Raw genomic sequence first — 21,101 nt, 5'->3', positions numbered from 1 at the left:
TTCTTATCAATTATCTTAGTTTTGATGATAACAATAATATGAATTTTGCTTAAGATAATATGGTACTCTAATCCAATGCAATTTCCCTTTCAGGAAATATATAAAGAGTACGCATAATTCAGCGCTTAGAAGTTGTGTCTCAAATGGTTCAGCATGCAACATCAGAACATGGTCTGGCAAGACATCAGAAGATGGTCGAAGCAGAATCAGAACATGGGTCTATGAAAGCATCAGAAGAACATGAGATCAGAAGCACTGAAGATCAGAAGATGGTATCACGCTCAGAAGCACTTCAAGATCAGAAGATCAGAAGATGCTATGCACCAAGCTGTTTGACTCTGATGATATTCAAACGTTATATTCACAAACATCAGATCAGAAGGAAGTACACGTGGCAGACTACGCTGACTGACAAAAGGAACGTTAAAGCTACTAAAGGCAACGTCAGTAGACACAGCGTGAACAAGGCTCGAGGTAGTTGACAAAAGCGTATAACATTAAATGCGATGCTGTACGGAACACGCAAAGCATTAAATGCATTCAACGGTCATCTTCTCAACGCCTATAAATATGAAGTTCTGATGAGAAGCAAGGTTAACGATTCTGCTCCAAGACAATTCAAATTAACTTGCTGAAACGCTGTTCAAATCAAAACTCAGAATCTTCATCTTCATCAAAGCTCACTACATTGCTGTTGTAATATCTTAGTGAGATTAAGCTTAAACGATAAGAGAAATATCACAGTTTGTGATTATAGCTTTTAAGAAGCATTTGTAAACTCTTGATTGATTACATTAAGTTGTAAGGAACTAGAGTGATCGTGTTGATCAGAATACTCTAGGAAGTCTTAGCAGTTGGCTGAGCAGTTTGTAACTAGAGTGATCAGGTTGATCAGTAGACTCTAGAGAAAGTCTTAGGAGTGAACTAAGCCTAGAGTGATCGTGTTGATCAGTAGACTCTAGAAAAGTCTTAGAGGGTATCTAAGCAGTTGTTCCTGGAGTGATCAGTGTGTGATCAGAAGACTCTGGAAGACTTAGTTGCGGACTAAGTGGAAAACCATTGTAATCCGTGCGATTAGTGGATTAAATCCTCAGTTGAGGTAAATCATCTCTGCGGGGGTGGACTGGAGTAGCTTCGTTAACAGCGAACCAGGATAAAAATAATTGTGCAATTTATTTTTATCGTCCAAGATTTAAAGTCACACTTATTCAATCCCCCCCTTTCTAAGTGTTTTTCTATCCTTCAATTGGCATCAGAGCGCCGGTTCTAAGGTGCAAGCACTTAGCCGTGTTTAGAAAAGATTCAGGAAGAGAAAAACGCTTCATTTAAAAGATGGTTGATGAAAGTGAAAAGTCTACACCTACACCTGCATCTACATCTGGCTCTGCTGAGCAATACAACGGTAACAATGGTTATACTAGACCGCCGGTATTTGATGGTGAAAACTTTGAATACTGGAAAGATAAACTGGAAAGTTACTTTCTGGGTCTAGATGGTGATTTATGGGATCTTCTGATGGATGGTTACAAACATCCAGTAAATGCCAGTGGCGCAAAGCTGTCAAGGCAAGAAATGAATGATGATCAAAAGAAGCTTTTCAGGAATCATCATAAATGCAGAACTGTTTTGCTGAATGCTATCTCTCATGCTGAGTATGAGAAGATATCTAACAGGGAAACGGCCTATGACATATATGAGTCCTTGAAAATGACTCATGAAGGAAATGCTCAAGTCAAGGAGACTAAAGCTCTAGCCTTAATCCAGAAGTATGAAGCCTTCAAGATGAAGGATGATGAAGACATTGAAAAGATGTTTTCAAGATTTCAAACTCTTACTGCTGGATTGAGAGTTCTTGACAAGGGATACACCAAGGCTGATCACGTAAAGAAGATCATCAGAAGCTTACCCAGAAGATGGGGTCCGATGGTGACTGCATTCAAGATTGCGAAGAATCTGAATGAAGTTTCTCTGGAAGAGCTTATCAGTGCCTTGAGAAGTCATGAAATAGAGCTGGACGCAAATGAGCCTCAAAAGAAAGGTAAGTCTATTGCATTAAAATCAAATATCAAGAAATGCACTAACGCTTTTCAGGCTAGAGAAGAAGATCCTGAAGAATCAGAATCTGAAGAAGAAGATGAACTGTCCATGATTTCCAGAAGGCTAAATCAACTCTGGAAGACCAAGCAAAGGAAGTTCAGAGGCTTCAGAAGTTCAAGGAAATTTGAACGTGGAGAATCCTCTGATGAAAGAAGATTTGACAAAAAGAAGGTCATGTGCTATGAATGCAATGAGCCTGGACACTACAAGAATGAATGTCCAAATCTTCAGAAGGAAAGTCCCAAGAAAAAGTTTCATAAGAAGAAAGGTCTTATGGCAACCTGGGATGAGTCAGAAGATGATTCAGAAGATGAGCAGGCCAACTGTGCGCTGATGGCTACAGAAGATGACGGATCAGAATCTACATCAGAATCAGATTCTGAAGAGATATTTTCTGAACTTACTAGAGATGAGTTAGTTTCCGGTCTAACTGAACTTCTGGAACTCAAGTCTCAGATTAGTCTCAAATACAAAAAGCTGAAAAAGCAATTTGAATTTGAAACAAAGAAGCTTGAGTTGGAGAATTCTGAATTAAAAGAAAAACTTTTAAAACTATCCAATAATGTTGGATCTCCTTCTGATTCAGAAAAATCCACTCCCAGTCTAAACCATATTCTGAAAGAATATGATTTAAGTTTCAGGAAGTTCTTATCTAGAAGTATTGGCAGAAGTCAGCTAGCTTCTATGATATATGCCGTATCTGGAAACAAAAGAGTTGGCATTGGTTATGAGGGTGAAACCCCATACAAACTTGAACCTGTTGATGAAATGAAACTCACATACAAGCCATTGTATGATCAGTTCAAGTATGGCCACTCTCATGATATTAGGCACACTTCACATGCACAAAGTTTTCACATTACACACACTAAGAAGCATGTGACACAACCTAGGAAATATCATGAAACTCACATTAAGAATTATCATGCTGTTCCTCCTATTACTTACAATGTTAAATCCAAGTTCAATCAGAACTTGAGAAAATCTAACAAGAAAGGACCCAAAAAGATGTGGGTACCTAAGGATAAGATTATTCCTATTGCAGATATCCTTGACTGCAAAAAGGACAAAGCACAACATGTCATGGTACCTGGACTCTGGATGCTCGCGACACATGACAGGAAGAAGGTCTATGTTCCAAGACCTGGTGCTTAAGTCTGGAGGAGAAGTCAAGTTCGGAAGAGATCAGAAGGGCAAGATAATTGGCTCTGGAACTATAAAGTCTGGTAACTCTCCTTCCATCTCTAATGTACTTCTTGTAGAAGGATTAACACATAACCTCTTATCTATCAGTCAATTAAGTGACAATGGTTATGATATAATCTTCAATCAAAAGTCTTGCAAGGCTGTAAATCAGAAGGATGGCTCAATCCTATTTACAGGCAAGAGGAAGAACAACATTTATAAGACAGATCTGCAAGATCTTATGAGTCAGAAGGTGACTTGTCTTATGTCTGTTTCTGAAGAGCAGTGGGTCTGGCACAGGAGATTAGGTCATGCTAGTTTGAGAAAGATCTCTCAGATTAACAAACTGAATCTTGTCAGAGGACTCCCTAATCTGAAATTCAAATCAGATGCTCTTTGTGAAGCATGTCAGAAGGGCAAGTTCTCCAAACCTGCATTCAAGTCTAAGAATGTTGTTTCTACCTCAAGGCCATTAGAACTCTTGCACATTGATCTGTTTGGCCCAGTCAAAACAGCATCTGTCAGAGGGAAGAAATATGGATTAGTCATCGTAGATGATTATAGTCGCTGGACATGGGTAAAATTCTTGAAACACAAGGATGAGACTCATTCAGTGTTCTTTGATTTCTGCATTCAGATTCAATCTGAAAAAGAGTGTAAAATCATAAAGGTCAGAAGTGATCATGGTGGTGAATTTGAGAACAGATCCTTTGAAGAGTTCTTCAAAGAAAATGGTATTGCCCATGATTTCTCTTGTCCTAGAACTCCACAGCAAAATGGGGTTGTAGAACGAAAGAATAGGACTCTGCAAGAAATGGCCAGAACCATGATCAATGAAACCAATATGGCTAAGCATTTCTGGGCAGAAGCAATAAACACTGCATGCTATATTCAGAATAGAATCTCTATCAGACCTATTCTAAATAAGACTCCCTATGAATTGTGGAAGAATAAAAAGCCCAACATTTCATATTTCCATCCTTTTGGATGTGTATGTTTTATTCTGAACACTAAAGATCATCTTGGTAAGTTTGATTCCAAAGCTCAAAAGTGTTTTCTTCTTGGATATTCTGAACGCTCAAAAGGCTACAGAGTATACAATACTGAAACATTGGTTGTAGAAGAATCAATCAATATCAGGTTTGATGATAAGCTTGGTTCTGAAAAACCAAAGCAGGTTGATAATTTTGTAGGTTATGATATTGACATATCAGAAGTTGTTGAGCCAAGAAGCAACGCATCAGAAGCAGAGCTTCTCAGAAGCAAAGAATCTGAAGATCAAGTATCAGCTTCTCTGGAGGATCTAAGTATTTCTGAAGAACCATCTGTCAGAAAATCATCCAGACTCATCTCTGGTCATTCAGAAGATGTCATTCTTGGAAAGAAGGATGATCCAATCAGAACAAGAGCATTCCTTAAGAACAATGCAGACTGTCAATTAGGTCTTGTATCTTTGATCGAGCCAACTTCTGTTGATCATGCTCTAGAAGATCCAGACTGGATAATTGCTATGCAAGAAGAACTGAATCAGTTTACAAGGAATGATGTTTGGGATCTTGTTTCTAGACCAGATGGATTTAATATAATCGGGACAAAATAAATCTTCAGAAACAAGCCCAGAATTAGAAGATAAGATACTCCTATATATAAGTATCTTCTGAAATGAAATTACTTTTATAAGAAGTTCTGGTTGAAATCAATTAGAATTTGTGATTCAGTTATTACTAACGTTTTATTGTCTAAGTTGATTCAGAATCTCTTTAAAAGCAAGACAGCTATAACTGGCGATCCAGATGGTAAACACGTGTTCACTATTTCTGGACAAGCGTGCGTGCAGTTGAGGGGACGTCTACTTAGGTAACTGTGCAAATCACGTCTTTTGTCATTATTATCTCTCCTCAAGTCACGTAACATTAAATGCTTTTCATCATTTACTCTCTTTCAGTTTTCTTTTTATACTCTTCAAACGTTTCTTTTCCCTCTCATTTTTCTCTCTCTCTGCATTCGGTTTCTTTTTCGTCTCTCTCTCTCTTTTCATATCATAAACCCTAGCAGTTTCCAATATCTGAAAATTCATCATGAATCCATCGTCAAGCTCTGGGAATCAAGACAATGATAGGAAACAAAAGAGAAAGGCATCTGCTGAACCAGAAACCAAACCTAAAAGAGTTAGGATCTCCTATGACCCTCTCAAAGTGTATCAACCCCTTGACGGTTCCCCTCAATCAACCCCCTCTTCAAAGACCTCCACCACCTCTTCCTCCTCATTCATCCTCTCAGAACCACCTTCTTCACCATCTGATATCTCCTCTCCTTCAACCCTTCCATCCGATATTTCTTCACCTCTCTCACACCCTTTTCCCACCAGAACACCTAATCCCTATAGTGTTGTTCGTCCAGACTTCAGATTCACCATAATCCCTCCAACCCCTTCTACTCAATCCTCTCTGGAGAGTTTACATTCTGATGTAAACGGCTGGTTGGAGATCCTGGGTGCTGCCTACCTTAACCATCTGGATATGTATGCTATGAGCAACCTCTGGGATACCTTTCTTCAGGACTTTCTGGTGAAGGCTACTGACACTAAGAGAAGGATCTTGTCTGAAGCTCCTGGTCCTCGTGGTCGTCAGTTGGAAGTGGGTGAAAGCAGCCACCACTGTCTCATCAGGAACAGAAGCGTTCTTGAAGAGAGGATACCTGCAGATGAGCTGGAAGAAGAAAATCTCTGCAGAGATATCGTGGTGTGGAAACCCCGGTCTTCTGTGCTCTGGTTTCCTGTGCTGACTGGAGATTTTCAGTGGCTGTTCAACTGGTTCAGAATGAACCCTTCTGAAAAAGCACCTCTCATGGTCTTTCCAGTAGTGGTTTATCGTGCTGAAGTTGCTGGTCCTACTCCTCCAACAAACCTAGCAGCTATTCTTCAAGCATTGGAAGATGGAACTTCTGAGCTGCCTGAACCAGAATATGCCAAGGCTCCTTCTAAGTCAGACTCAGATGAGGAAATGGAATATGCACAAGCTGAAGATCTTCCAGAAGATCACCCTGCTGAGATTGCTGTCCCTCTGGGCAGAAATACTGGTGCTTCTTCTTCTGGTGAAACCTCAGCTCTGATGGAGACCTTGGAAACTCTTCATCAGAATCAAGCTATGCTGGCTTCTCGTTTGGACGCGCAAGAAGCAGCCAATGCTGAGTTTCGTTCCTTCATGACAAGGCAAGCTACAAGCACTGACGGGATTCATGATGTTCTGGCGCGGATTTTGCGTAGGCTAGGATCTTAGTCTTTTGGTCTTTGTAGTTTCCTTTCCTTGTTGCATCTGTTTTCCTGCATTCCTGTCTTGTAAACCTTTTTGATTATCAATGAAAAAGTCTCTTTGATTTACATTCCAGTGATTCTATTTGTCGTTTTGTGCATCTGAATCTTTTTTTTAAATATTCTTTTTGATGTTATGACAAAAAGGGGGAGAAAGATAAATGATAAATGATTTGATTAAATCTATCAGTTGCTGGGTAAAAGCTCCCACACATTCACTAACAAGAACTGCAAGTTCTATATGGTTTAAGTGTTTTGCAGGTACAGAGTAGTGAAGTGAATCTTCAGAAGCAAACACTAGAAGCAAAACCATAAGAAGCGTTATTCTGTAAAAGGAATAAGCTCTTGGAAACTGAAGCAAGCTGAGTGCTGTCAAGCTTCAGAGATCAGAAGCAAGAAAGAAGAATGAATCAGAAGCACTGATAATAGAATTTGAATATCATTGTCTATCCTGTTCTGACAAAATTCTATTTGCTCTGATACATATAATGTTATGGCTCTGATACATTATTTGCTCTGATACATTATATCAGCCTATATGGCTCTGATACATATAATGTGTTCAAACATACATTTTATGTTCTAACTCGCTCATGCTGACTTTTGTCGTTTAGTTTTTGTTCTGTAACATTTCAGGATGTAGAGATGCTCTGATGATGCTCTGGTACATTCAACAATGTTCTGATACAAATCTAGCATGAAGTGATGATTGGTAGACATTCAAAGTTCTGAAGCTATCCGAGGGAAGCAGAAATCAGAAGATGTGAATGCTCTAAAAGATCCAGAAAACTCAAGTTCTGAAGCTGTCCTGAATGGAAGCAGAAGTCAGAAGCTGTGAATGTTCTGAAGATCAAAGAAATTCAAGTTCTGAAGCTGTCCACGATGGAAGCAGGAATCAGAAGCTGTGAGTGTTCTAATGATCTAAAGAAATTCAAGTTCTGAAGCTGTCCAATGGAAGCAGAAGTCAGAAGCTATGAATTCTCTGAAGGCAGAAGCTTATATGATCGTCTCTACCGAAATAATCAGGGAAGTCTTTTATCAAAGTTCTTCGAGTATTTATTTCAGGGGGAGATTATTTATCTCAGGGGGAGATTGTTAATCTCAGGGGGAGACATATTCATATGCTTATGCTATAGCTGTGTAATTTGTCTTTTGCCGTCTACTCTTTCTGATCGCAAATTCATATCATTTATATATGTTTTTGTCATCATCAAAAAGGGGGAGATTGTTAGAACAAGATTTGTTCTTATCAATTATCTTAGTTTTGATGATAACAATAATATGAATTTTGCTTAAGATAATATGGTACTCTAATCCAATGCAATTTCCCTTTCAGGAAATATATAAAGAGTACGCATAATTCAGCGCTCAGAAGTTGTGTCTCAAATGGTTCAGCATGCAACATCAGAACATGGTCTGGCAAGACATCAGAAGATGGTCGAAGCAGAATCAGAACATGGGTCTATGAAAGCATCAGAAGAACATGAGATCAGAAGCACTGAAGATCAGAAGATGGTATCACGCTCAGAAGCACTTCAAGATCAGAAGATCAGAAGATGCTATGCACCAAGCTGTTTGACTCTGATGATATTCAAACGTTATATTCACAAACATCAGATCAGAAGGAAGTACACGTGGCAGACTACGCTGACTGACAAAAGGAACGTTAAAGCTACTAAAGGCAACGTCAGTAGACACAGCGTGAACAAGGCTCGAGGTAGTTGACAAAAGCGTATAACATTAAATGCGATGCTGTACGGAACACGCAAAGCATTAAATGCATTCAACGGTCATCTTCTCAACGCCTATAAATATGAAGTTCTGATGAGAAGCAAGGTTAACGATTCTGCTCCAAGACAATTCAAATTAACTTGCTGAAACGCTGTTCAAATCAAAACTCAGAATCTTCATCTTCATCAAAGCTCACTACATTGCTGTTGTAATATCTTAGTGAGATTAAGCTTAAACGATAAGAGAAATATCACAGTTTGTGATTATAGCTTTTAAGAAGCATTTGTAAACTCTTGATTGATTACATTAAGTTGTAAGGAACTAGAGTGATCGTGTTGATCAGAATACTCTAGGAAGTCTTAGCAGTTGGCTGAGCAGTTTGTAACTAGAGTGATCAGGTTGATCAGTAGACTCTAGAGAAAGTCTTAGGAGTGAACTAAGCCTAGAGTGATCGTGTTGATCAGTAGACTCTAGAAAAGTCTTAGAGGGTATCTAAGCAGTTGTTCCTGGAGTGATCAGTGTGTGATCAGAAGACTCTGGAAGACTTAGTTGCGGACTAAGTGGAAAACCATTGTAATCCGTGCGATTAGTGGATTAAATCCTCAGTTGAGGTAAATCATCTCTGCGGGGGTGGACTGGAGTAGCTTCGTTAACAGCGAACCAGGATAAAAATAATTGTGCAATTTATTTTTATCGTCCAAGATTTAAAGTCACACTTATTCAATCCCCCCCTTTCTAAGTGTTTTTCTATCCTTCAGAGAATATATCCACAAGAATCACTTCATTATAATAAGGCTAGTACAATGAAGAATCTATGGAATTTGAGAATGATTACTCAATAGTTTTTGGAATGAACAATACAACTTATTGCAACAGAAAAGAAAGAGAATTCATTCACAAGGAATGCCACTAGAGGAAGAGAGATAGAGTCACTTGCTGCCTGCCTTTCCCACTCCTCGTCCTTGCTATATATATGATGTCAAACAGAATATTTTCTGTTAGGGATTTTCACCCTAGTGCCCCTCCTTGGTTCCACAATGTTAGGGTCATTTGCCATCTGTCCCTGATTATTTCTACTTTGTCCTTTTCCTCCAACAGTATTATTGTGCCAGCTCATAACATTACTCCCCACATTGACAAGGACCTTGTCCTCAAGGTTAGGATACAGAACCTTCAATTCATTCCAGTTTTCCCAAGTGACTTCTGTTAGCAAAGTATCCCACTGCACTTGAACCTGCTGAATTGGTTGACCATTTTGAATGACAGTGCGACGATTAACAATAGCTTGAGGAAAAATCAATGGTCCTTGTTCAGTAGTAGTCAAAGGAAGGGGTAGCAGCTGTGTAGGGTGGTCACCTTTGCATAATTTTAAAGCCGACACATGGAACACTGGGTGGATTTTCGCCGTAGTGGGAAGCATTAGTCGGTAAGCAACTTGGCCAATGCGTTCCATGACAGGAAATGGGCCAAAGTAACGCATACTGAGTTTCTGGTTGCGCCTAAGAGCTATCGAATGTTGACGGTAAGGCTGCAACTTGACTAGCACCATGTCACCCACCTTAAATTCAACAAATCTTCGTTTATTATCAGCAAATTTCTTCATAATTTGTTGAGCTCGCATTAAATTAGCCTTTAGAGCAGCCAAGGTATCGTCTCGTTCCGTCAACAGCTGTTGTAACAACGGTGGATCACCATTGTTAACTTCATAGCGAATAAGGCCAGGGGGTCTCGTCCATAAACCACCTTGAATGGTGTCATGCCAATACTTTGTGTGGAAGGCAGTATTGTATGAGAATTCTGCCCAAGGCAGCAATTTGGACCAAGCACGAGGAGAATGGCTAGTGAAGCAACAAAGATAAAGTTCTAAACATTTGTTTACAGCTTCATATTGGCCATCGGTTTGAGGGTGGTATGCAGTGCTCATAGCCAATGTTGTGCCACTTAGTTTGAATAATTGTTGCCAAAATTGGCTTGTGAACACACGATCTCGGTCAGATACAATTGTCTTAGGAAACCCATGAAGTTTAACAATTGTATGAAGAAAAACTTCTGCTACTTTGTAACTGTTATAGTCAGCCTTGAGAGGAATGAAGTGGCTATATTTGGATAAACGATCTACCACCACTAGAATAACAGTGTAAGAATTGGATGGCGGCAGTCCCGTAATGAAATCCATCGACAAGTCTTCCCAAATTTGTTGTGGAATAGGCAGAGGTTGGAGTAATCCAGCAGGTAAGGTTGTCGAGTGGTTGGCTTGTTGACAAACTAAACACTGTGAGACAAAATCCTTGATATCCTTGGTCATAGTGGCCCAGAAAAATTGAGTCGCGATGCGAGCTTTAGTTCGTGTAACTCCAGCATGTCCTCCCAAGGTTGAAGAATGAAACTCAGTGAGGATGATTTTGATCAAGTCAGGCTGTTGAGGAATAACCAATCGATTCTTCCAGAATAACATATCATGTTTGACTTGATAGTGAGGCGTAGAACATGTACCCAGCAAGCATTGATTTCTAACCTCTGCCAACACCGGATCCTTGTTTACAGCTGAATGAATCATGGAAATAAGCTGAGGTGTGTGTACTGATAGGCCTAAATAGAATGAGCGCGAGAGACTATCAGTTGCAATATTATCCACTCCAGGTTTATACTCGATGGTGAAATCATATCCCAAAAATTTGTGAAGCCAATGTTGTTGTTCCGGAGTTTGAATCGACTGATTAGTGAGGGATTTGAGGCTGCGTTGATCAGTCTTGATAACAAACTTATGACCGATCAAATAGTGGCGAAATTTCGCCAAAGCTTCTGTAATAGCGTAGAGTTCACGGACATATGCAGATTGCTTTTGCATTCGAGGGCACAACTTTTTTGAAAAGTAAGCAATGGGATGACGTGCTTGACTGAGCACCGCACCGATACCAGACCCGGAAGCATCAGTCTCAAGGGTAAAAGGCAATCGAAAATCTGGTAACGATAAAACTGGGGCTTGTGTGATGGCATGTTTGAGTTTGTCGAAAGCTTCAGTAGCTGCTGGAGTCCAATGGAAAGCATCTTTTTTTAAAAGCTCGGTGAGGGGTGATGCCATGGAAGCATAATTGCGAATAAAACGTCGATAATAACCAGATAATCCTAAGAACCCTCGAAGCTGTTTGAGAGAAGAGGGAACTTTCCATTCCATGACAGCTTGAATCTTAGATTTATCCATTTCAACACCTTAATTTGAGATGGTATGCCCTAGATAATCCACTGAAGTAAGGCCAAAGCAACATTTGGAAAGCTTGGCAAATAGCTCATGTTGTTCTAGCAACCTTAAAACAACCTCCAGGTGTTCAAGGTGTGTAGACCAAGAGGGGCTGTACACCAGTATGTCATCAAAGAAGACTAACACGAACTTGCGTAATTGGTCTCGAAAAACATAATTCATAAGACTTTTGAACGAAGCTGGTGCATTGGATAACCCGAACGGCATGACAAGCCACTCATACAACCCTTGATGTGTGCGAAAAGCAATCTTATGACGATCCTCCGGATTAACTAAGATTTGATGGTAGCCTGCTCTCAAGTCTAATTTAGAAAAATAAGCAGCTCCAAATAGTTCGTCCAACAACCCATCAACTGTCGGTATTGGAAAGCTATCTTTAATTGTAATCGCGTTTAATGCACGATAATCAGTGCAAAATCTCCAGGATCCATCTTTCTTTCTGACCAGCAAAACCGGGGATGAGAACGGGCTGGTACTAGGTTGAATAATACCCTGTTGTAACATCTCAGAAACCAATCGTTCAATTTCTGTTTTCTGACTATGTGGATATCGATATGGTTTGACCTTAACCGGATTACTACCATCAATAAGAGGGATTGAATGATCTTGTAACCTCGGTGGTGGTAAACGATTAGGTTCCTCAAACACCTTCCAATAATTGCGGAGCAAGGCAGCTAAATCTTCCGGTAAATTATCAAGTGTAGCTACTGATGATGATGGTGCTAGAGAGTGGAATTGCAGAGTATATGATAAATCAATAGAATGTGTGTTATGGAGACGACGAATATGATGAAATTGAGACTGACCCGGTGCCATGAATTGATCTCCTCGAAGAGTGATGAATTTGTTGTTGAGGTAGAATTTAATCAATAACGCATCATAGTCCGCAATGTGAGGACCTAGAGTATTGAGCCATGGTGCTCCTAGGACCAAATCAGCACCAGTAATAGGAAGCAAATACACCGGAAGGTGGAGATTGTGACCCTGTATCGTGACTGGTAAGTCCTGAATCAATCCCGAAGCCGTCAGTGTGCTACCATTTCCCACCAAAACTTGAAATTGCGGAGCTTGTTGAATTGGCAATTTCAAACACTGAGCTATGCGTGGTTGCAAAAAATTATCGGAACTACCACTGTCAAGGAGAACCTGGACTTGTATTCCTTGAATTTGCCCTTGAAAACGAAGTGTGCCTGCACTTTGCGCTCCGTTGAGGGCATTAAATGAGAGATGGTGCTCTGTTTCAAGTATCTGAAGTAAAGAATCACCATCTGGCGGCTCTGTCTCTTGCTCTGGTGAATCAGAATCATCAACTTGAAGAAGGAGGTAATGTTTGTTTGGACAACGATGGTTGGGTGTAAACTTGTCATCACAATAGAAGCATTGACCCTTGTCACGCCTGAGTTGAATCTCAACGGAGGTGATGCTACGAATGGGACGAGGTTTGGGAATTGGTGTTTGGGTTTGGGGTCGGGTTGGTGGAGTGGGTAAAAGGGCGTTGGTGGGTCGGGTTAGAGAATGTGGGCTGGGATTGTAAATGGGCTTTGTGGTTTGTGGGTAGGGTTTTGTAAAAGAGTTGTATTTTTCTGCAAATAATTTGGCTAAGGAAAGGGCGTGAGAGAGAGAGGTAGGGTTTTGGGCTATGACATCACGACGGATCTCAGTCTTAAGCCCACTAACGAAACAATCCAAGATTGCATCAGGGGATAGGCCATGAGAGCGATTCGCAAGGGAGATGAAAGTGGAGTAGTATTCACTGATTGTGGAGGTCTGGGTTAATTTGAAAAGGGTGGGTCGTGGAGATTCGTATGGAGAAGGGCCATATTCCAATTCCAAAGCACGTGTGAAGGCACCCCAAGATCGGAAGGGGTTGTTACGAGTAATCATTTGATACCAAGGTACGACATCTTTGTCGAGATGCACCGCTGCAATGGTAAGGCGTTGATTGTCCGGTGTAGAGTAATAATCAAAAAACTGTTCAACCTTAAAGATCCAGTTCAAAACCTCAGTACCATCGAATCTGGGAAAATCAAGCTTCACGTTGCGTATCTGAAACGGCAGTTGTCGTGGGGTTCCGTCTGAGTTCCCGCTACCATTTAAGGCGGAAGAGAGTTGTAAAGAACCCAGTTGTGCTTCAACACGTTCGAAACGCACCATATCATTGTGTCGGTGTTGTATGTAGTCGTTATGTCGTGCGTCGGCATCTTCCATCATTTGCTGCATCGTGGTGTTGAGGCCATTGATGGCAGCTTCCAAACCTTTCATCCGTGTATTTTCCGCCATGGTAAGTTGATGAAAGCACCAAATGTAAGATGTAACAGAAAAGATATAACAGCTAGAAGAAAATATGCAGGAGAATATATCCACAAGAATCACTTCATTATAATAAGGCTAGTACAATGAAGAATCTATGGAATTTGAGAATGATTACTCAATAGTTTTTGGAATGAACAATACAACTTATTGCAACAAAAAAGAAAGAGAATTCATTCACAAGGAATGCCACTAGAGGAAGAGAGATAGAGTCACTTGCTGCCTGCCTTTCCCACTCCTCGTCCTTGCTATATATATGCTGTCAAACAGAATATTTTTTGTTAGGGATTTTCACCCTAGTGCCCCTCCTTGGTTCCACAATGTTAGGGTCATTTGCCATCTGTCCCTGATTGTTTCTACTTTGTCCTTTTCCTCCAACAGTATTATTGTGCCAGCTCATAACAGTAGGATTGGAAAAGACTTAGGCTACTTGCATGGCTACTGCAGAAAAGGCCTCTGAGCACATAAAAAGTTTGACGGTGACATCTCAAAAGGTGATTTTGGATGTTTCTCTAAAAACACGTCCCAATGCTGTAGGCAATGAGAATGGTACTGGTGTCAATACTAGGTATGTCATGTGTTTAGAGAGGTGTGATAAGGATGGGGAGAGAGAAGGGCTAGAGGTTTCTTTTGGGCCAAATCTTTTGGGCCCAAACCAAGGATTGCACTCTTTTGATGAAGCCTGTATCAGGTCCAAGGTGGTAAAGCACAAGTCAATGAAAATTCGGAGACTGAAAGAAGTGGGAGTCTAGCTAAAGTTTCTCATTCCTACTATGCTTGTCTTAACCCTAATTTCGTCCCGAAATTAAAGAACTACACAAAAAAGGAGAATAATAAGGGAGTTCGTGGTGAAAATTTCTTAGGTGGCCCTGTCATCCATTGTGAAAAATTGCAATGAGATACTGTTATTTAACAAGGAGTCTAAGGTGGGAAAATATTTGACAGATTTGTTACTCAGGTTGGGGTTGGTTTGCGTGGTTTCAGGTGAGGAGATTCAAAAGAATATTGAAGAAATGGAGGCTAGAGATAAGGAAGGGTTGGCTGTTAGGAAGGCGGATAAAGGGATTCTGAAATGATATTAGTATCCCTTAATCTAAGAGGAGGTGGTATGCGATATAGAAGGAGGTTATTGGTGTCATGATACAATCTGGTAAAGTTGGTGTGTGTTTCCTTAAGGAAATAAAACTTTCTCTTTTTAATTTAAAGTTGGGTGAAGAGTTTTAGGGGGGAAAGGACGTCGAGTGGATGCATCTCGATCCTGTAGGAGCTTATGGAGGTTCAGTTATACGGTGGAGGAAAAACTTCTTGGAGCTTCTAACAAGCTACAAGGGCCCAGGTTATGCTGGCGTGAAGGCTACGAATAAAGGTGTGTGCATTAACTTTATTAATGTCCATGCCCATTATAGTTATGTGCTTATAAGAGTTGTTTGGAGAAGTTTAATTTGCAAAAGAACTATGTCAGTTGGGGAGGCGTGGTGCATTAGTGGTGATTTTAACACAGTTTTATCTAAAGAGGAAAGGATTGGGAAAAATGCTAGGACAAAAAGTAAAGATTCTGCAGAATTTTGCAATTTTGTTGAGGAGATAGAGATTATCGATCTCCCTCGTGTGGGAGGAAGGTTCACTTGGTTCAGTGGGAATGGAATGACGATGAGTTGGCTTGTCAGGTTTTTGATCTCTAATAATTATATTTCGATTTGGAAATCAGTTAGCCAAATAATGGGGAAAAGGTTTTTGTCTGACCATTGCCCAGTGTGACTAAAAGCTGGAGATATCGATTGGGGGCCAAAACCTTTTCGGTTCAACAACAATTGGTACAAGCATGAAGATTTCTTCAGTTACGTGATCAAGGAGTGGAGTGTGTTGGATTTTTGCGGGAGAGGTGGCTTCTGTCTTTATGAAAAACTGAAGAGTCTTAAAGCTAATCCGAAGGTGTGGCACAGGGACATCTTTGGTTGAATTAACCTCAAAATTTATGAGAGTATTGATGAGCAACATGATCTGGACCAGGCTCTGATAGCTAATATTGGGGGGGATGTGACAGAGGTTGTGGAAGAGAGAAGGTTGGTCAGCGAGAAACTGTGGAAGCAACTAGAATTGAAGGAAAGTATGATTAGAACAAAGTCTGGTCAGAATTGGTTGAAAGAATGTGATCTCGATTCCAGATTTTTACATATTTTATAAAACTTCGAGTGCGTAGAAATTCTATTTGCTTTGTTAACTCAAATGCAGGATTGGTGGAGGAGGTTAAGGAGGTCAAAACTCATATCAGGGAGCGTTTCCCTAGTTTCTTCTTGGAACCTTGTGATCATAGACCTATTCCAGGGGGAATCAATTTCAAGAGATTAGAGGACAGTATATCAGCCAGCCTTGAGCGTCCTATCTCTGAATATGAGGTTAAAGAAACTGTGTGGGATTGCGACGGGAGTAAAACACCAGGGCCAGACGCATTCACGTTGGATTTCTTTAAGAATCATCGGGAAACAGTTAAGGAGGATATCATGAAGTTCATCATTGATTTTCATTCCAAGGAGATTTTAATTAAAGCCTGTACCTCTTCTTTCATAACTCTGTTACCGAAAGTTCTCAACCCTCAGTCTTTCTCAGAGTACCATCCGATTTTCCATGTAGGAAGTCTTCTCAAGATCCTTTCTAAACTTCTTGCAGGGAGACTTAAATAGGTAATTGATTGCTTAATCTCAAAGAAGCAATCGACTTTTATCAAGAATAGGAATATTCTGGATGGTGTTTTTGTGGTCAATGAAATTATGGACCTTGCTAAGAGGGATGGTAGAAGCTGCTTGGTTTTGAAGGTGGATTACGAGAAAGCTTATGATTGCGTAAGCTGGAATTATTTGAGGTTTGTGATGAAAAGCATGGGGTTCGGGAGCAAATGGCTGAACTGGATGGAGGCGGGTGTTTTGGTGAGCTCTATGGCGGTTATTGTAAACGGAAGTTATACTACAATTTCAAGGTTGAACGGGGTTTAAGGAAAGGAGACCTGCTTTCTCCTCTCTTGTTTGTCATTGCGCTGGAAGGATTAACTCGTCTATTGGAGAGAGCGGTTGAGTTGGGATATTATAGAGGCTTTCATTTTGGTGATAATAATTCAGTAGCTATATTGTAATTTGCGGACGATACGATTCTCTTTGGAGAAGGAAGTCAACAGAACTTATGGAGTTTTAAGTCTATTTTATAGGGCTTCGAATTAATGTTTGGACTTAGAGTTAACTTTTGTAAGAGTAATATATACGGCATAAATCTTTCTGACACGGAATTGATTCAGGCTTCCTCTTTTAATTTATTTTTTAATTGAAAATAATATATAATATAGAGGTGGGAACCACCAAAATACAAAATAAGATATTACTTGGTATAAGAAAAGATAAAAGAACTACCATGAAAACAAATAAAATACAAATGAGAAACCAAACAACCAACTGAAACAATACAACATCAAAGCAGTCAAGTGAATGGTCTTTGCCACCTGAGATCTCAAACGAAGTCTATTTTCTAATAGATTTCAAAAATAAACAATATAAATAATTCTTTAATAGAATGAAGTATAGCCAATAATAATTTCAAAAGGAGTCTTTAGTTCAATACCAACTTAAGCACCTTCTTAAGGGTATCAATAACAAATAAGTCAAAAGGGTCATCCTCTTCGGACTCAATAAAAGACACATATGGTTATGTGAAATCTAATGTCCTCCCTCTCCCTACGAGAGGAAACAACTAAAACATTATACATATCTAGAAGAATATCACACTAAAGACCTGGAAAACCAATAATAAACATGCATCTCTATTTGATCAAAATGGTCAAATTCACCAATTGGAGGTCTCTAACGCCCCCCCCCCCCTCTTATTTAAAATCCAGTAACATATTTTGTGGTGTATGTGCATGTGTGGTATACACATGAGAAGGTAAATGAGCAGTTTCTTAGAAGCTAAAGGATGACGTTAAGGTTGTTATTTTTCTCGTTGTTTATGTGATTATTTATATTTTCTTTGCTCTAATATGTAACATTATGTGGATGAATGATTATGTTTTCTTGTTATTTACTTTGATGTTGATGTTTTGAGGGTTAAAACTGTTATGTTATGCATTACTTGATTTGGAAGGCATTTTTCCATAACTAAGTTTTATTTTGAAAAGATAGTATTATGATACTTAATTGTTGGCTAAGCTATTTCATTTGAATAATTCTGCTGCGATGAGCCTAAGTAAAGGCGGGCATTTGATGACAGATGTTAAATTATTGCATGATACTTGTTAACATGTGTTATGAAGCATGTTATTATTATGTCGATTGAAATCCTGTGTGTGTTGTTGTTTAAATTTGTACTATTTACATGTGAGGATTTTAGGGCGTCACATAGGGGTATCATAGCTGGTCAGATTTGGCTAGGTTGTGTAATTTGTAAGTTTCTTGGTATGTGACATGTGAGTGAAATATTGTTGGTACTCGTTGTTTTTCTAACCGTTTTCAAGAGCGGGATTGAAACAAGTTGTGGAGAAGCTTCTACTTCTCTGAAGTGTTGCAGGTGTGGATATTTGGGTCATCGTGCCGCAGAATCCAAGAGTGTAGGTGTTGTTGAGGAAATGTTTTTTCCTGAATCTGAAGATAATTCATAGTCGAGATTCTTGTCTGCAGGTCAAGTTGAGATGTATTTAAAGGAGAATGATCAGGTATTTGATCCATTTCAGTTGTTATACGCTTGCTTTTGGGACGACCCTTTTTAATTCTTCGTATTTGGTCGTTGTGCAAAACAATTTCCCCCTTGTACGCAGGCCAATAATCCTCTTTTGCTACCACTACAAAGCCATTGTTGTATACGTGTAGCAAGGTCTTGAACATGTAAATGGGAGACAAAAATGCTAATGCATCTATGTGAGAATAGGCACATGCTGCAATCACATAGGATCTTTTCCACAATCGCACCAACGTTCTTCAAGTAGAACCCTATACTCTGTTCTTGGTAGCCCCTCGTTATGATAAATTGTCTCTTTAACCATGAAATTCTGGTTATGTCAGTCAAACCTTATAACTATATGTGTGTTGGCTTTGGCACATTCTGTAGGAGTAAGCCCTAATAACCAATCAATATTGACTTAATATGCTTTTGTATTATGAACTTGACATATATTGTTTGTTAATATATATACTTATTAGGCATTGTATTTGTTATGTTATTCGTATATGACATGATAAACTCCTTAGAATAATTAGTCTATTAATGACCTATTAAGTGTGACTTAATCGTGAGACATCATTAAACATAAAGACGTTATTCTTAATGTATCTGTAGTCAAGCTTTACCGTCGAATAGGACAACAGTAATGCATAGAGACTATTATGTGAGTAGACTGATGATTGTATCTCACGCGTCATGGATATGAGATATCAAGTCTTCACATAGGTATAAACGTTAGGAGTAATATTTGTACTGGATTGACCCTTTTGGCAAGATACAAGACTTCATTTACCACGAGAACTCCATCTGAAATACTCCTTCTCGATACGAATGCGGTTTGGTTACTAGAAACAAGATTTCCTATAACACACTTGAATCTAGCCGCCAAAAGTTTAGCTAGAATCTTATACAAGAAACCAACAAGGAATATAGGCCTAAATTCGGACAAAGATTGAGGATTATTCACTTTTGGGATAAGGGCAATGAAAGAAGAGATACAAGCCTTCGTATGCCTAGATTTGTAATAGAAGTCCAAAATGAATCTTCCAGCGTCCTCTTTAACCACCTCCCAATTACCTTTGAAAAAATCCAAAGTAAATCCATCCGGCCGGGACTCTTATTGCCATCACACGCCCACGCGACTTCTCTAATTTCTTCCTCCGAAAACGGCCTCTCCAACCACAAGGCTTCATCCTCTTTCAACCGGTTAATATCCAAGAGATCCGGTAAAGGTCTTTCATTATCCTCTTCTTTGAAAAACTCTAGAAAATAAATATGAACCTCCTTCTTGATGTTTGCCACTCCCTGCACTCTTCCGTTCCTTCTTTCTAGCGAAGAAATAGAATTTTTCCTTTGTTTATCCTTGATAGAGTTGTGAAAAAACCTAGAATTCTTGTCTCCCTCTTTTAACCAAAGTTGCCTAGATTTTAATCTAAGCATACTCTCTTTCAAGTTTAAATAATGCCATAGCTCCTTCGAAACTTCCCGCCTACTATTAACCAATTCTTCCACATGATCTCCCAAGTTCTCCATTAAAGAGTTATCCAAGACATTAAGACTATCCACCTCCTCTTTGAGTTTTAGATCCAACCACCCGAATACCTCCTTGTTCCACACTCCAAGACTCGCTTTCAACCTTCAAAGTTTCTCATACAAAATGAAACCCCCCTACCGTTGACATTCCACTTTCCCCATTCTTCCTTAATAAAAATATTTAAATCCTTATGATTGAACCACACATTGTTAAACCGGAAAGGTTTAGGGCCCCAATCAACCACACCTAACCGCAATCGAATGGGTGTGTGATCCGATATGTCTCTTTTTTCAATGCTTTGATCCACCACTCCCCATTCCTCAATCATCTTCCTCGAACACAGAAACCTGTCAAGTCTACTCATCGCCTTCCCGTTATCCTTAAACCAAGTATATTTTCCTCCGACACAAGACACATCTACCAATCCCATATCCTCCACAAAAACCCAAAAGTCAACCATCCCTCTATTATTAGGCACACCTCTTTCCTCAATTCTTTCTTCCTTTCTCAAGACCTCATTAAAATCTCCTACAACACACCACTCCTCATTAACGCTTGTCCTCCTTCTCTCTGTTAGAACAAGATTTGTTCTGATCAATATTCTTAGTTTTGATGATAACAAGGATATGAATTTTGTGTGAGATAATGTGGTACTCTAATACATTGCAATTTCCCTTTCAGGAAATATATAAAGAGTATGCACAAATCAGCGCTCAGAAGCTTTGTCTCAGAAGGTTCCGAATGCAACATCAGAACATGGTCTGGCAAGACATCAGAAGATGGTCAACGCAGAATCAGAACATGGGTCTATGGAAGCATCAGAAGAACTTGAGATCAGAAGCAGAAGCACTGAAGTTCTCATGGTATCACGCTCAGAAGCACTTCAAGGTCAGAAGACAAGAAGATGCTATGCACCAAGCTGTTTGACTCTGATGATATTCAAATATTATATTCACAAACATCAGATCAGAAGAAAG

The 21,101-nt window shown here is 39.6% G+C and overlaps 2 protein-coding genes across 2 annotated transcripts; both read right to left on the bottom strand.

Annotated features, from left to right (window-relative positions):
* Positions 1-11,534: 11,534 nt before the first annotated feature.
* LOC131633154 (uncharacterized) lies at positions 11,535-13,862 on the bottom strand. The gene has a single exon (XM_058903874.1). The coding sequence runs from the start codon at positions 13,860-13,862 to the stop codon at positions 11,535-11,537; it is 2,328 nt and encodes a 775-aa protein (XP_058759857.1).
* A 5,446-nt stretch (positions 13,863-19,308) lies between these two features.
* On the bottom strand, positions 19,309-20,584 carry LOC131633153 (uncharacterized). The gene is made up of 3 exons (XM_058903873.1): positions 20,325-20,584; positions 19,668-20,226; positions 19,309-19,494 (listed from the first exon to the last, which is right to left on the bottom strand). The coding sequence occupies exons 1-3, from the start codon at positions 20,582-20,584 to the stop codon at positions 19,309-19,311; spliced, it is 1,005 nt and encodes a 334-aa protein (XP_058759856.1).
* Positions 20,585-21,101: the final 517 nt, after the last annotated feature.

The sequence above is a fragment of the Vicia villosa genome, unplaced genomic scaffold (genome assembly GCF_029867415.1).
Source record: "Vicia villosa cultivar HV-30 ecotype Madison, WI unplaced genomic scaffold, Vvil1.0 ctg.001080F_1_1_3, whole genome shotgun sequence".
Classification (NCBI taxonomy): Eukaryota; Viridiplantae; Streptophyta; class Magnoliopsida; order Fabales; family Fabaceae; genus Vicia; species Vicia villosa.
Note: the sequence above shows the minus strand (reverse complement) of the source record. Positions and strands in the feature narration are given on the sequence as shown.